General features: G+C 36.8%; 1 protein-coding gene across 4 annotated transcripts in view; it reads right to left on the bottom strand.

Moving 5' to 3' along the window:
• The window catches only part of LOC114054055 (lethal(3)malignant brain tumor-like protein 4), a 504773-nt gene that overhangs the window by 293947 nt on the left and 193318 nt on the right, over positions 1 to 17508 (bottom strand). For all 4 annotated transcript variants that reach the window (XM_027877122.1, XM_027877124.1, XM_027877123.1 and 1 more), the window contains 3 exons: positions 16660 to 16814; positions 15522 to 15598; positions 9579 to 9664 (listed from right to left, as the gene is read on the bottom strand). In XM_027877122.1, the coding sequence (XP_027732923.1) occupies positions 9579 to 9664; positions 15522 to 15598; positions 16660 to 16814 (318 nt within the window). The remainder of the gene's footprint in view (positions 1 to 9578; positions 9665 to 15521; positions 15599 to 16659; positions 16815 to 17508) is intronic.

Genomic DNA, 17508 nt, shown 5'->3' with positions numbered 1-17508 from the left:
CTATCCTGACTCTAAATCAATCCACTAAATATTTCTTAATCTCATACTATGTACATGGCACTGGAGACAGAAATATCAACTAAGATGCAGTTCTGGCCACGAAAGAACTTATAGTACAGGGTGTTTCAAAAGTCTTGGGGTAAATTTAAGTTGTTAAAGTCTAAACACTCTGTGAAATGGGGGGATTAGACATCTGCATAAATGTGATACAAAGAATAATGCAGTAGGCATATGGGAAAAGTCTAGACAAAGTCTTATTAGAAATGAGAGAGAGAGAGAGAGATCACTTCCAATTGACCAGGAATCAACAAAATCATCATGGCAACAGTGTTCATTGGTGATGAGAAAGAAGCAATGTCAAGAAATGGTAATGGGAGGGGGACAGCAATGTAGTTTGGAGTAGGGAAAGTCATAAAAATGAGAAATAGAGAATGAGATTAAGGAATAATCTAGTTTATCTAGAATATAGAATATATAAACAGGAACAGAATGACATATGAGTGGATATGGAGATAGGAACCAGACTGTAGAGGGTCTTGAATGCCAGAATAAGGGATCTGTAATGTAATTCAAAAGATGCTGAAGGCTTTTGAATAAGATAAGTGATGGGACTGGAGCAATAAGTTAGGAAAAGCTTATTTCATCCATTGTAAAGAATGAACGAGACATGTATCAGATTTTGGATATAAGTATTCTTTTTGGATAAAGGTACAAACTAATTATTTCCTATCAAATGGTTGTTTTTTCTTAAAAGATAAATGCAAGGGGAAAGAATCTAGTTAAGGAATTCTTTTTTTTAATTTTTTTATTAATTTATTTTGATTTATCAATAATCACTTCCATATGCTTTTGAGTTTAAAATTTTTCTCCCCCTTCTTCCCCACCACCCTCCCCAAGACGGCGCACAATCTGATATAGGCTATATATTTACATTCATATTAAACATATTTTCACATTAGTGATGTTGTAGGTAGAAATTAAAACCAATAGGAGGAACCATCAGAAAGAGGAAACATAACTCAACAGAAGAGAAAAAATAATAACAATTCGGCTTCCATAGTTCTTTGTTTGAGTGTGGATAGCATTTTCCATCACAAGGCCTCTGGAGATGTCTTAGATCCTTGTATTGTCAGGAAGGGTTAAGTTTATCAATATTAGTCATCACACAACGTGGCTGTTATTGTGTACAACGTTCTTTTGGTTCTGCTCACTTCACTCAGCATCAGACCATACAAGTCTTTCCAGGTTTTTCTGAAGTCAGCCTGTTCATCATTTCTTATAGCACAATAGTATTCCATCACATTCATATACCACAACTTGCTCAGCCATTCCCCAATTGATGGGCATCCTCTCAATTTCCAATTCTTTGCCACCACAAAAAGAACTGCTATGAATATTTTTGTACATGTAGGTCCTTTTCCCATTTGTGTGATCTCTTTGGGATATAGCCCGAGAAGTGCTATTGCTGGGTCAAAGGGTATGCACATTTTTATAGCCCTTTGGGCATAGTTCCAAATTGCTCTCCAAAATGGTTGGATCATTTCACAACTCCACCAACAATGCATTAGTGTTCCAATTTTACCACCTCCTCTCCAACATTTATCATTTTCCTATTTTGTCATGTTGGCCATTCTGATAGGTGTGATGTGGTACCTCAGAGTTGTTTTGATTTGCATTTCTCTAATCAATAGTGATTTAGAGCATTTTTTCATATGACTATAGATGACTTTAATTTCTTTATCTGAGAACTGTCTGTTCATATTATATATTTTAGAAATGAGGCCCCTATCAGAGAGACTGGTTGTAAAAGTTCTTTCCCAATTTTCTTCTAATCTCAATTGCACTGGCTTTGTTTGTGCAAAAACTTTTCAATTTAATGTAATCAAAATTATCTATTTTGCTTTTTGTAATGTTCTCTATCTCCTGTTTGGTCATGAATTCTTCTGTTCTCCATAGATCTGACAGGTAAACTATTCCTTGCTCTCTCAGTTTGCTTATAATATCAGCCTTTATATCTAAATCATGTGCCTCTGCCACACTCTTTTCCAGTTTTCCCAGCAGTTTTTTTCAAAGAGTAGGTACTTATCCCAGAAGCTGGGGTCTTTGTGTTTATCAAATAATAGATTACTATAGTCATTGACTACTGTGTCTTGCATACTTAATCTATTCCACTGATCCACCACTCTATTTCTTAGCCAGTACCAAGCAGTTTTGATGACTGCTGCTTTATAATACAATTTAAGATCTGGAATGGCTAGGCCACCTTCCCCTGCATTTCTTTTCATTAGTTCTCTTGGTATTCTGGACCTTTTGTTCTTCCAAATGAATGTTGTTATCATTTTTTCTAACTCTATAAAATAATTTTTTTGGTAGTTTGATTGATATGGCACTGAATAAGTAAATTAGCTTAGGTAGAATTGTCATTTTTATCATATTAGCTCAGCCTACCCATGAGCAACTGACGTTTTTCCAATTATTTAGATCCGACTTTATTTGTGTCAAAAGTGTTTTGTAATTTTATTCATAGAGTCCTGGGTTTGTTTCAGGAGGTAGACTCCTAAATATTTTATAATGTCTGCAGTAAGTTTAAATGGAATTTCTCTTTCTATCTCTTGCTGTTGGGATTTGTTGGTAATATATAGAAATGCTAATGATTTATGTGGGTTTATTTATAGCCTGCAACTTTGCTAAAGTTGTTCATTATTTCAAGCAGTTTTTTACTTGATTCTCTGGGATTCTCTAAGTATAAAATCATGTCATCTGCAAAGAGTGATAGCTTTGTTTCTTCTTTGCCTATTCTAATGCCTTCAATGTCTTTTTCTTCTCTTACTGCTAAAGCTAACGCTTCCAGTACGATGTTGAATAACAGTGGTGATAATGGACATCCTTGTTTCACCCCCAATCTTATTGGAAATGCTTCTAGCTTGTCCCCATTACATATTATGCTTGCTGAAGGTTTTAGATAGATGCTGTTTATTATTTTAAGGAAGACTCCATTTATACCTATGCTTTCTAGTGTTTTTAATAGGAATGGGTGTTGTATTTTGTCAAAAGTTTTTTCTGCATCTATTGAGATGATCATGTGGTTTCTGTTAGTTTTGGTGTTGATATGATGGATTATGCTGATAGTTTTCCTTATATTGAATCAGCCCTGCATTCCTGGTATAAATCCTACCTGTCATAGTATATTATTCGTGTGATAAGTTGCTATAATCTGTTTGCTACTATTTTGTTTAAAATTTTTGCATCTATATTCATTAGAGAAATTGGTCTATAATTTTCTTTCTCTGTTTTGACTCTTCCTGGTTTAGGTATCAGCACCATATTTGTATCATAAAAAGAATTTGGGAAGATTCCTTCTTTACCTATTTTACCAAATAGTTTTTATAGTATTGGAATTAGTTGCTCTTTAAATGTTTGATAGAATTCGCATGTAAATCCATCTGGCCCTGGAGATTTTTTTCTAGGGAGTTGATCAATGATTTGTTCAATTTCTTTTTCTGAGATGGGGTTATTTAAGTATTTTACTTCCTCTTCTGTTAATCTGGGCAATTTATGTTTTTGTAAATATATATCTATTTCACTAAGATTGTCAAATTTGTTGGTATATAGTTGGGCAAAATAATTCCTAATTGTTGTTTTAATTTCCTCTTCCTTGGTGGTAGTTTCACCCTTTTCATTCTTGATACTAGTAATTTGGTTTTCTTCTTGCTTTTTTTTAATTAGATTAACCAAAGGTTTATCTATTTTATTGGTTTTTTCATAAAACCAGCTCTTAGTTTTATTTATTAGTTCAATAGTTTTCTTAATTTCAATTTTATTAATTTTTCCTTTGGTTTTCAATATTTCTAATTTGGTGTTTAATTGAGGATTTTTAATTTGTTCTTTTTCTAGTTTTTTTAGTTATATGCCCAATTCAATGATCTCCTCTTTTTCTATTTTATTTATGTAAGCATTTAGAGATATAAAACTTCCCCTAAGAACTGCTTTTGCTGCATCTCATAAGTTTTGGTATGTTGTCTCATTATTGTCATTCTCTTGAATGAAACTATTGATTGTTTCTATGATTTGTTCTTCATTTTTTAGGATTAGATTATTTAGTTTCCAATTATTTTTTAGTCTATCCATGGCCCTTTGTTACATATAATTTTTATTGCATCATGATCTGAAAAGAATGCATTTACTATTTCTACCTTTCTGCATTGGATTGTGAGGTTTTTATGTCCTAGTACATGGTCAATTTTTGTGTATGTGCCATGTACCGCCAAGAAAAAAGTATATTCCTTTCTATCCCCATTTGGTTTTCTCCACAGGTCTATCATACCTAACTTTTCTAATGTTCTATTCACCTCCTTAACTTCTTTCTTGTTTATTCTGTGGTTAGATTTGTCTAGTTCAGAGAGGGGGAGGTTGAGGTCCCCCACTAGTATAGTTTTGCTGTCTATTTCTTCCTGTAACTCCCTGAACTTCTCCTCTAAGAATCTGGATGCTATACCATTTGGTGCATATATGTTTAGTAATGATATTACTTCATTGTCTATGGTGCCTTTTAGCAGGATGTAGTTTCCTTCCTTATCTCTTCTGATAAAATCTATTTTTGCTTTTGCTTTGTCTGAGATCAGGATTGCTACTCCTGCTTTTTTTACTTCAGCTGAAGCATAATATATTTTGCTCCAGCCTTTTACCTTTACTCTGTATGTGTCACTCTTTTTCAAATATGTTTCCTGTAAACAACATATTGTAGGATTATGGTTTTTAATCCAATCTGCTATACGCTTCCGTTTTATGGAAGAGTTCATCCCATTTACATTTACAGTTATGATTACTATCTGTGTCTTTTTCTCCATCCTTTTCTCCCCCGTTTATGCTTTTCTTTCTCCCTTCTCCTTTCCCCCCCTCACTAGTATTTTGTTTTTGACCAATGCCTCCTTCAGTCCCACCTCCATTCTATTATCCCTTTCCCTTTTCTTCCCCTTTATCCTTATTGCTTCTTCCCTCCCTTCTATTCCCCCTCCCTTTTCTTTCCCCTTTCCCTCCTACCACCTATAGAGCAAGTTAGATTTCTATACCTAACTGATTACGTTATTCCCTTCTTGAGCCAAATTTGATGAGAGAAAGGTTCAAACAATGCTCATCCCCCTCCCTTCTTTACTTCTGCTCTAATAGGTTTTTGTCTTTTCCTGTAACATAATTTACCCTTGTCTGCCTCCTCCTGTCTCAGTACATTTTCTTAGCTCAGATTAATCCACTTACTTGGATCCATTTAACCCACTTGATTAAATTTTTTTTTATCATTACATCAAAGTCAACTTATATCCACCCCCTTTATGTATACTCCTTTAACATGGTATAATAACAATACAGTTCTCAAGAGTTGCAAGTGTCATCTTCCCTCGTAGGGATGTAAACATTTTGCCCTTATTAACAACATATTGTATCTTTCTGTTCCATTTACCTTTTTATGTCTCTCTTGAATCTTGTACTTGGAAGATCAAATTTTTTGTTGAGCTCTGGTCTTTTTATCAGGAACGTTTGGAAGTCCCCTATTTCATTAAATATCCATCTCCTTCCCTGAAAAATCATGCTCATTTTCACTGGGTAGTTAATCCTTGGCTGCATTCCAAGCTCCTTTGCCTTACAGAATATCATATTCCATGCCCTATGGTCTTTGAATGTAGAGGCTGCAAGGTCCTGTGTAATCCTGACTGTGGTTCCATGATATTTAACTAGTTTCTTTCTGGCTGCTTGCAGTAATTTCTCTTTTATCTGGTAATTTTGGAATTTAGCTATTACATTCCTTGGCATTTTTAATTTGGGATCTCTTTCAGGCGGGGAGTGATGGATTCTTTCTATAGTTATTTTACCTTCAGGTTCTAGGACTTCAGGGCCATTTTCCTTTATGATTTCCTGAAGGATATTGTCCAGGCTCTTTTTTTCATCATGGCTTTCAGGTAGGCCTATAATTTTTAAATTGTCTCTCCTGGATCAATTTTCCAGGTCAGCTGTTTTGCCCATAAGGTATTTCACGTTTTCATCTATTTTTTTATTTTTTTGTTTCTGTTTGACTGATTCTTGCTCTCTCATAGAGTCATTAGTTTCCATTTGTTCAATTCTAATTTTTAACATACTATTTTTTTCTGTTAGATTTTGTACTTTCTTCTCCAATTGGTCAATTGTATTTTTAAGGAACTTATTTTCTTCATTGTACTTTTTTCCCCAATTGGCCAATTGTGTGTTTTAGGGAGTTGTTTTCTTCAGTGTACTTTTTTTCCAATTGGCCAACTGTACTTTTAAAGGACTCCTCTACCTCTCTCATTTGACTTTTAAAATCCTTCTTGAGTTCTTGTAAGAAGACTTTTTGGGCTTCAGACCAGTTCATATTCCCTTTTGATGTTGCAGATGTGGGTTTGATGACAGTGTTGGCCTCTTCAGAATTTCTGTCTTGATCTTCACTCTTCTCATAATATCAATCTATCGTACATTTCTTTTTACTCATGGTGTTTCTTTATTCCCTAGCCTTTAAAGAGATTAAGCTCTTCTGCTGGGGAGCAGAGGGAACTGACCCAAGCTTGTTGTGTTGGGAGCCTAGGTCTTGGTCACTGGCTTTGTGTGCTGGGGCCTCTTATGTTGGCAATTGGAGGCTGTAGGGTTCTGACAGCTTATCTGGTGTTGGGCTGGAATCAGCAAGGCTGGGACTTTCAGGTAAATCTAGGTTGCCTGCTTTTCCTTTCCTTTAGCTTTGCTTAGCTCCTTTTAGATAAGTGTTGCCAGGTGTTTATCTGCCTGGGGCCCCTTGCGGTGCTGCCTCCCTTATTTCTGTTGAGGTACTGGGAGACTTCTTTGCTGTAGAATGCTGAGGCACCTGGTGGTTTTCTGAGCTGGTTTCCACCAGTTACGCCATCCTCACTGAGGCACTCGGAGGTACAGCTGTTGGCTTTTGCCTGTTCAACCACCTGGGCTTTGGGATCTCTTCCTGGTTGGCAGTTGGAGGCTGTAGGGTTTTGACAGCTTATCTGGTGTTGGGCTGGAATCAACAAGGCTGGAACTTTTTGGCACCTCTAGGTTGCTTTCTTCAGCTCCTTTCAGACGAATGCTGCCGGGTGCTTATCCGCCTGAGGCCCTTTGTAGTGCTGCTACCCTATTTTTGCTGAGGCATTGGGAGACCCGTTTGTTGTAGAATGCCGAGGCACTAGAATCTCCTCCTGGTGTGCTAAAGTGGGTCTTTCCACTAGCTGGCTGGGCGACTCCTGTTTCATACTGCTCCCCTTCCCCCAGGGTAAGAGGGGCCTTTCCCGTTAATCCCTCTAGCTACCTGGGCTACTGCACTGCTGCACCCCATCTTTCTTCTGGTTCAGCTGTTCCAGGGTTTTTTCTGGGGTGATATTTTTTGGGTTTTCAGAGGTTGATAGGGGAGGGTGAGAGCGACTACCTTTTTACTCCTCCATCTTGGCTCCCGGAAGCAGAACCTTTGCATTCTCTGGTTAAGGAATTCTTTACATTGGTTTTCCAGATAATTCAGTCCTCCTCTCCAATCTCTATACTTAATGTTTAAATTTTGACTATCTTTTTGGCAGAACTTAAAATCCAGAATGTTCTCTCTTCCCTTGGATACTGTGACACTATTTTCTCAAGATTCTATTTCAATCTGTATGACCATTTTAGCTTAGTGTCTTTTTCTGGATCATTATCCATCTTCTGACCACTAAACAGGACCATCCACAATACTCTCTCCTGACCATATTTCCTCTTCTCTCAGTCTACTTTCTTGGCTGGTGACTGCATCTGTTTCCATGTATTTAATTATCAGCCTTGTGCAGAGAACTCCCAAATGCATACATCCAGTAATAATGTATCTCCTAACTCATTTTAGATTGTCAACTGCCTGCTGAGAACCTTCACATGGATGTAATTCATTTTCTTACTGGAAAACCAACATTCCTTCGACAAACTTGCCAATTTCTGTTGAGGGCATTGTCATCTTTGTGGCCATATGGATTCAGAAATTTGGAGTCATCTTTGATTATTTCTTCTCTCTCATTATTCCCTAAATTCAGTCAGTCATCAAGTCTTGTTAATTCTATATTAAAAATGTCCACTATATCTATGACCCCCTTTCTCCTCTTACACAGTAACCACTCTAGTTCAAACTCTCAATTTTTTTTTTTTGTTTAGTCGTTTTTCAACTGCTTCCAACTCTTCCTTGCCCCATTTAGGGTTTTCTTGGCAGAGATACTGAAGTGGTTTGCCATTTCCTTCTCCATTGTATTTTACAGATGAGGAAACTGAGGCAAACAGGAGCAAGTGACTTGCTCAGGAACTCAGTACTAGTAAGTACCTGAGGCTAGATTTGAACTCAGAAAGATGAGTCTTCCTAAGTCCAGGCCTGATGCTTTATCCACTGCACCATTTAGCTGTCCCAAACCCTCATTACCTCTCACTTAAATTACTGCAGAGCTTTCTAAAGATTCCCCAAGTATAGTCTCTGCTTGCTCTTAATCCATCATCCACATAGCTCAACTCCTAAAACAAAGATCTGACCATGTCATTCCTCTACCCTAGAGATTTTAGTGACTTCCTATATATCCTCTAAGATAAAATACAAAATCTTCAGGCTGGCATTTAAAAAGTACTGCCTTCTATGCTTTCCAGGATTCTATTACTCGCCTTCAGACATCTCCTATTCTAAGCAAACACTCTTGCTAACTCTTCCTAGTATATGACACTCTAGGTTCCATCTCTGTCCTTTGGACCCCTATGTGTGAAATGCACTCACTTCTTACCTTTACCTAATTAGACTATATACTGCCCTTCAAAGCCCACCTAAGGTGCCATCTGCTCTGGGAGGCTTTTCGTGACCCCGGGTTATCATTCTCTCCATTTTGAAATTGTTGTTTAGTCATTTTTCACTTGTGTCCAACTCTTCATGACCCTATTTGGAGTCTTCTTGGAAAAGACACTAGAACGATTTGCCATTTCCTTCTCCAGCTCATTTTACAGATGAGGAAACTGAGGCAAACATAGTTAAGTGATGTGCCCAGGGTCACACAGGTAGTAAGTGTCTGAGACCAGATTTGAACTCAGGTCCTCCTGACTCCAGGCCCGGCATGCTATCCACTATGTAATTTATCTGTACAGTACAACATAAGCTCCTTGAGGGTAAGGACTTTTTAATTTCTGCTTGTATCCTCAGCACTCAACACAGTATCTTGAACACAGAAGGCAATGAATGTTTATTGAATTCAGTTGTTAAAACTGACTTGTCTAAACTTGTCAGACAAAACTCAATAACTAATAGGATAAATAATCAGGTTTAGTTTGTTTGGTTTGGGGGGTTTGTTCTTTTTTTTTTTTTTTTTTGGAGAGGGAAAAGTAGGTTCTGGTCAGGACCTGTGATTCATCAGTGTAGGGAACTCCCAGTATGTATATGCACTCAAGAACATCAACAATTCCTTTGTACTTTACAGTCTTAAAAATTGGCCGAGGGGACACACACACACACACACACACACACACACACACACACACACACACACACACACACACACACACACACACACACCCTGTATGCACACACTAACCATTTTAAAAGCTTTGACCGGTACTGCAGAAGATTGAGTAGTTTCCAAGTAGTCTGTCCAAGAAAAATTTTCTGGATCAGGATGACCTATAGAGGAGAGAAAGAATGAGAGAGAGAGAGAGAGAGAGAAAGAGAGAGAAGAACAGTGATCATGAAACCATTGAGACGTTAACTTTTCTTACATGTACTATGTAATATTGAAAACAACATTAGCTAATAATGACATAACTATTCTTTTACCAAAAAACAGTGCTATAGGGACAGAGGGTAGAGGAGTTGATAGAGTACCGGGCCTGGAAGTCAGGAAGACCTGAGTTCAAATCTGGCCTCAAAAAGTAGCTGCATGACCCCAGGCAAGTCATTTAACCCCTTTCTGCCTTAGTTTCTTCAACTGTAAAATGGAGATAATAACAGCACCTACCTCATAAGGTTGTTGTGAGAATCAAATGAGATGATATTTTTTAAAAGCACCTAGCAGAGGCACTTAGAACACAGCCCATTCAAGCATCTTGTAACTAGAGAAAGTTTCAAGGAGTCAAAGGGACTCTTACTAGGCAATTCAGCAGCCCCTATTAGGCAGTAACATTTTCTTCCTGATAAAACCTTTGCTATTTGAGTTAATACAATTTTAGCTCCATTTCTTATAAAGGAATTCAAGCCAAATTTTAAGCAAATTGGCTCCTAAAGATTAAGAAGGTTTCTGTAAGATTTGTGACAGTATTCACTAAAAGATTTTAGAGAACACCACACACTGAAGTGAATTTATAAAAGTGTAAAACTTCTTTATTTTTGTGATTTAAATTCTTTAAAACTGACCTATTTTTCCTTAGGATATTTTATCTCAAATCTAAAAGAATTGAAATATTTACTAGGGGAAACCACATGCTGTTATACTTTCAAATTCTGTAACTGCTCTCAGAAGAGCAATTAGCTATAAGCTGTGACTGATAAAGCAAATACATTTTTGTGACAACAATGTAATTGCAACCATAAAATATAGTTTGATATAAAAAAATCCATAGGCTTAAAATTATGACAGGAAAAGCTCGTTGACTTTTAGGAAAATAACTATAGTTAGCAAATCATTCATCCAAAGATTCTAAGAAGAAAATCACTGATGTGAACATTGCCTAATCTTTCTTGTTAGTTACATACACTTAAGTCAACAGAAACCAACAGAGAATGATTCAGGTAGTCCTACTCTAAGGAATGACTTAGAAGACCAAGTCTGAATGATAATATGGTAGAAAAAAATAAGGCAAAAACACTTTAAAATAAGTTTAGGAAAAAAGCCCTCTTTCCATAATTTTTGAGATGCTTTTTGATATTTCAATAAATATAGTTTTATAATTTCTGTAAATTCATCCAGATCAGCTGAGATTTGATTATGCTCAATTTCATTCAATTCAACAAGCATGTTTTAAGCATCTACCTATAAAAAAGATGAAAAAAATGCCTGTTGATTTTAAGTGTCATGTCATCAAGGGTCTTATATTCTACTAGAAGACAAAATATATAAAAAACATAATTTGGGTCTGAACAGTAAGAATTTTTGCTATAAACTATTACCTAATCTTTGGAATGCAATGGATTTTAGGATTAGATTAGGAAATCTGGATTTAAAATCCACTTCTGTCCCTTACTACCTGTAAGACTCTGGTCAAGTTTACTCATATCTCTCTGACCCTCAGCTTTCCCATCTGTAAAATGAAGAGGCTGAACTACATGACCTTCTAAAATTAGGATCCTTAATCCATGGGGAATTTTTTTCAAATGACAAGGACCAGATTTCAGACATATTCCAGTGAATCAGCCAAATGGATAAATGTGTCCAACTGCCTTTGCCATACATATGGATCTTCAGATTACCATAGTTGTCAACTTTCCAATTTCTTTAAATTGAAGAGAACAGCTCAAATCCTGTTACATGGAGAAGTGCTTAGCCTTATTTAGGAAGACTGAATTGGACATTGGCTCAAGATAACCTTCTTCCCTGTGAAGTCCTGAACAGAAGGTGATCTGACAAAGGAGATGATATTCTCATCATGGTATCAAATGGCATAAAAAAGCATGAGTTCTTAGAAGCAAAGGGTACTACTCTTCTGAAGAGTAAATTAAGACTTAAGGACACCATTCCTAGACCTTATCCTCAGGCAAAAGGAATCCAAGATCAAAGTTAGTAAGTAGGTTGCTATGGAGTGAACTTAGGCTTTTAAGACCAGAAACACATTTTCTCCAATTTATCCTAACTGCCAAGAGAGACAAAGAAGTCTAAGCCATGAAAAATAGCAAAAGCCATTGAAATATGGAAATTATTTGTTGCTACTCATCTCAAGTTGTTAAACATTTATTAAGCCCTTACTACATGCAAGGTGGCACAGTGGATAGAGTACCGGGCCTGAAGACAGGAAGACTCATCTTCCTGAGTTCAAATCTGGCCTCACTTACTTACTAGCTATGTGACCCTGAGCAAGTGACTTAACTATGTTTACCTCAGTTTCTTTATCTGTAAAATGAGGTGGAGAAGGAAATGGCAAATCACTCCTGTATCTCTGCCAAGAAAACCCCAAATGGAGTCACGGAGAGATGGACACATTAAAAATAAACTTAACAAATATACAAGGCACCAAGCTAAGCACTAAGGATATGAAAAAAAGAAAACAAATGTCTGCTCTCAAAGAGCTCAGAGTCTAATGCAAACAACTATACACAAACAAGATGATAAATTGGAGATAATCACATAGAAGGCACTAGCATTATGGAGGAATTCAGGTCATTTCAGCCTCACAGGTAGCTTTTAAGATACATCAGCAGTATACTGGAGCAGCAGAAAGATCACTGTATGTGGACTTCTGAATGTGAAATTATGGGACATGAGTTGGGACATGAGTTTGCACCATGGCTTTGCCACTATGAGACCACCTGTATGACCACAATAAACAAGCATTTACTAAACACCTGAGTCGCAAAGCAGAATTGCAGTAGCTCAAAAGAAACATGAGATGCTCAGATTTAGAGACATCTCCCTTCCAAATGTTCCTACGGATTCTCTGCGCCTGGCCTGTGACAGAGCCTTCCAAGCTCATACTGGTTTGATCAGCCATAGCTGGACATACTGTACACTGACCCCAACACAGTGATGTCTTCAAGTACAAAGGACAACAAGCAACTCTGTGAGGAAGACATGAAAAGTGCTGAGGATATAAAATACAGTGAATGAAACAATCCCTACCTGCAAGTTATTTGACCTCTCTGGACCTCAGTTTCCTCATCTGTAAAATAAAAGGGTTAAACGATATGACCTCTAAGGTCTCTACAGGATCTAAGAACATATCAGTGATCTCACTTCCATTTTCTACACAAAGCTTGGCATCTCAGCTGGTCTGTTCTGAACCCTCTTTTAAGCTGTTCTCAGCTTCAAGAGTGACCCCAGATGTTTTAAAACTGATTAATACTGAAAGGGAAGTGAGAAGGGGGACCTTAGACATCAAGACTTATAAGAGTGAGAGGAGGAGAAGTTTCTCTGCCTTCTCATCGTCTGTTGTTACCAATGCCAAGTTTAAGGTTCATTGTCTTCACACTGTTCTCCTTTTTTGTTGATTTTGAAAAATTACATATCCTTTTGCCTAACTGTGAGAAGGAAGGCTTTCGTTTCTTCAATACTGCAAGGTATAGCTACAGCTAGAGCCAAGGAGCAATGCACTATAATTGCCAAGTACTCATGGAAGATAGAAAACCGCAAACTTGGCAGTTTTTAATTTTTCTTTTTTTAAACCTAACATTCTATGGAGCCTTAGTGGAGAGTTTCCAGCCTATCTGAAAGCAAACTAAGGGATGGTGGTTAGAGGAAAGCACTACTCCTCCCCCTCTACAGCATAAAACTGAGTTGAACTCAATAATTATTTTTATTCATTTTCACAAACTAACTGATCCATTTTATTACTCACATCCCTCCAGGGCTCTAGAATCTCTGCAATATCAGGATTTTTACCCCATCATTCTGCTCTTAGCTCATGACAACAATGACGGTGACTTTGTTTCTATCTCCTTAATGTGTTAATGGAAACTATTTCTAGATTTTCTCAGTGCCAAGAGATGAGGATGATGGACTTCAACTCAAGTACCAAATTTCATCCCCTGGGGACAACAAGAGCAATGTGAAATGAGCAGGGAGGGGAATCATCAGTCCAGAAAGTGGAAGGAATATCTTGCTAACTCCAAGTAGAACAACTATGTATATTTTGAGATCTGACAAAATCGTCAGTTCATCTTAAAGTGGATTATACTAAAGTTAGCTCTAGCCATTTTTTACGGAGATAAAGGACAAGGGACTCAATATAAGCTTGATTTATCTAAATCAGATTGAGTAAATAATTACTTGTCCTGGAAGATCCTCCTTGACACATGTAACAGGCTTAAATATCTTCAGTTTCTTAGTGAATAGCCATTTTTCATAAAGTCCTTAGAATTACAAAGTGAACTTCCGGATGTGTCCCGGATATTTTTAGAACAGCATGTCCACAAGAGAACAGTTGATCCAGGATCTGTATTTAAATTAAAAGTTATATTTTTCCCCCTGTGAACCATTATTTAAATATCATACTAAGATTAAATAGATAGCTACCATACACAACTCATTTTTTGTTGTGTGCCAGATGCAAAAATGGCAAAGGCATCAACGGATCATTTCTTCAAGGGATTCTTGATCATGCTATAATGAATAATGTGTCAACTCTTTGATCAACTTTGTGGCCTTTTAAAGGTCCTCTGAAATAGTTCTCATTAATTTAGCAAACCCATTAACAGACTTCTAAATTAGCTTGGTGAATTGAGTCTGAGCTTTTACATTAGGTCACAGATTTAAAATTAAAAGGGATATCAGAGGTCATCTAATACAAACCCTTGCTTTTACAACTGAGGAAACTGAGGCCTAGAAAGGTTAAGTAAATTGCTTAGGGTCACACAAGTAGCAAATAGCACAGGCAGGACTTAACGCCAGGTCCCGTGATACCACAGTCAATGCTATTACATCATATAGCTACTCTTTTTCTAGATTTCCATACATTACCATGTGCTTGACATTGCTACCAAAATTGACTTGGATATAATGATGCATGTACAAACACACAATGATAAAATTGGTTATTGTAAGCTGTAACTGCCTAGCTATCATATCATGGTGACTAATTTACAAAATAATAATAATAATTCACTAATATATCACTTAAGATTTTTCTCACAACATTACTATAGATGATAGTATTATCTCCCTTTTTTGTTGTTGTTGTTCAGTTGTTTCAGGTATGTCTGATCTCTGTGATCCCATTTGGGGTTTATTTGCCATTTCCTTCTCCAACTTATATTACAGATGAGGAAACTGAGGCAGACAGGGTGAAGTGATTAGGCCAGGGTCAATTGGTTTATAAATGTCTAAAGCTTGATTTGAACTCAGGAAGATGAGTTTTCCTGACTCCACGTCCCATGCTCTATTCACTGTACCATCTAGCTGTCCATCTCCATTTTAAAGATATGGAAACTAAGGGTCACTAGGCCTGCCAAGCCATGTGCTAACTAGTTAGTAAGTGTCAAAGGTAAGATTCAAACCTTTGGCCTTCTGATGCCGAAGCCACCTTCATCTTTCACTATGTCATCCAGTGGATATCACAAAATTTCACATTCAGCATGGTCTGTAATTGAAGTACTATTTGTTTTAAACAACTTCCTACTTTGCCTTATAATCTCATAACTGCAGGTAGGGTGGGCGGTGTTAATAGGGGGAGTAGGAAGATTTCAACCACTTGCTAGTAAAAAGCATAGTTGATACTGTTTCGTTTTGTTCTGTTTTTGTTGCTGCTAGAATTAACTTTGCATATCCCAAAACATACTTTGGAGTTTGCCCTTCACACTGTGACTATGGTACAGAAAAAAGAGAGGACGCACTCACCTTGGGGTGCTATCAGAGTTCCTGCATTTTTCTGACACCATCCAACTGGTTGAATAAAAGGACTATAAATATCACACCTGCCAAAAATATACAATATTACTCTCAATAGAGTATTCTAACTAAAGTAAGAGAAAGAGTTCAAGATTGATGATGGATATCAAGAGCAATTATCTTGAAATAAGATATGATCAAAAATAGCTTTATGTATGCCACCTTGTATTAAACATCTTGTATGTTGAATAACTTTGCCTTAGTAAGCCATACCTTACTTGAAGTCTCACAAATCCTTATATAACACAAACCACCAACAATGCCCTTCCCTACCTCAAATCCATATTTTGCATGATGCTCTCATTTCATCTTACATTCATTGTACAATCAAAATTTGTACAGATTTAGTCATTTTCAGAAGAAGTAGCTCTTTTACTTACATATTATATTCTGGGAAAGAGTGCTAGAAAATTATTTTAATGACAACTTCTTCCATATTTAGGGTTATAACTCAGAAAAAGCATCCCTCCTTTCTAATGCCATGTTAGCTTACTGTCATTGTATGATCTATGTTCTCTGCTTTCTTTAGGCTTCTGAAGAACTCATTTATTACTTATTTTTTGATCTTTTCTAACAGGCAGCAGAACTATTCTCAAAATTTGGGGGGGAAAATGAAATTCTAGAATACTCCACAAGAATGTTCTCTTTACCAACTAGACAAAATGTAACAAGATGACTTGAACTATACACATTAATTCAAATATGACACCATTAGTAGTGTATCCCATAATATAGGAGGGGGAAATAAGTTCTATAATTCAACTCTCTCTCAGGAGGGAAAAGGAAGAAAGAGTGAAAAAAGGCAGCCAACTTCTCCCATGGTTCTATCATCACTGAGTATTCAACTTAATTGAATGTGGATCACACCTGATTATCTTTACCAGTAAAATGGTGTACTGGTATGTCTCACTGAAAACCTTACAACACCTATCCAGAGGGCTTCATGCTCTTGCTAGGTCGGCTGACCCTCTCCTCATCACTGTAAACAGCTCCCAAATTGGTGGGAGGAATCCATCATTCTCCCGTATCAGTGCCTGGGTAAGTGGGAAGTCATAACATTTTAAATGAACAAGGACAGGCTCCTCACCAATAATCGTAGGTGTCATCCCAGTTGTCAAAGTGAACAAGCAGGCGATCTCCAACAATATCTGCGATGGTGGCCACACACACCAAGGAAGGATTCTTCCTGTCCACTGCTTCAAGTTTCATTCCTACCCGAAGTTCTTCTGCTGGGGTTCCAATCTTGCAAAGCATCCCCATGGAAATAAATTTAAAAGAAAGCATGAAAGAGAACTAAACTAATGTATTTTTTTAAAAAATTCCATAATTTCTGCTATATTTCATCCCTTATCTTCTTGAACAGAGCTAAGAATATTCCAGTAAAGACTGTGCAAACAGGCTAGTATAACATATAGAGACGTTATAATCATGTGAAACTAGTTTTTATTTTATGGTTTCCGTCTGTTAATCATAGCTAGCATTTTTATAGCACTTTGAGGTTTGCAAAACATTTAAAAATATCTCAATTTATCTCCCCAAAAATCCTGGGAGGTATTTATAATAATAAACTACCATTATGCCTATTTTACCGATAAGGAAACTGAGGCTGGAAAAGAATATGTGACTTGCTCAGAGTAAGTAAGGTCTGAAGCTAAGTTTAAAGTTTTTCTGACTCTGGAACCAGCAGCATTTATCTGGAGGGTTATTTCTTCCCTCACTTAATTATCCTTCTTTGAAGTTCTTACTCAAATTAGATTTTAAAAAAACAACTTATGATTACTGAAAGCAGTAGTGGCTTTAAAAAAGAATAGGCTTTTAACTAAAACAAAAGTTATGAAATATGTAAGGCATGTACTTTAGTCACTTCAAAACAAAAGTTAAATAATTTGACCACCTGTTCTTGAAAATTATGTGGACTCCCTTAAAATTTAAACTG

The sequence above is a fragment of the Vombatus ursinus genome, unplaced genomic scaffold, assembly GCF_900497805.2.
Source record: "Vombatus ursinus unplaced genomic scaffold, bare-nosed wombat genome assembly UNPS02014812.1, whole genome shotgun sequence".
Lineage (NCBI taxonomy): Eukaryota > Metazoa > Chordata > Mammalia > Diprotodontia > Vombatidae > Vombatus > Vombatus ursinus.
This window is presented reverse-complemented; position numbering and strand designations above follow the sequence as displayed.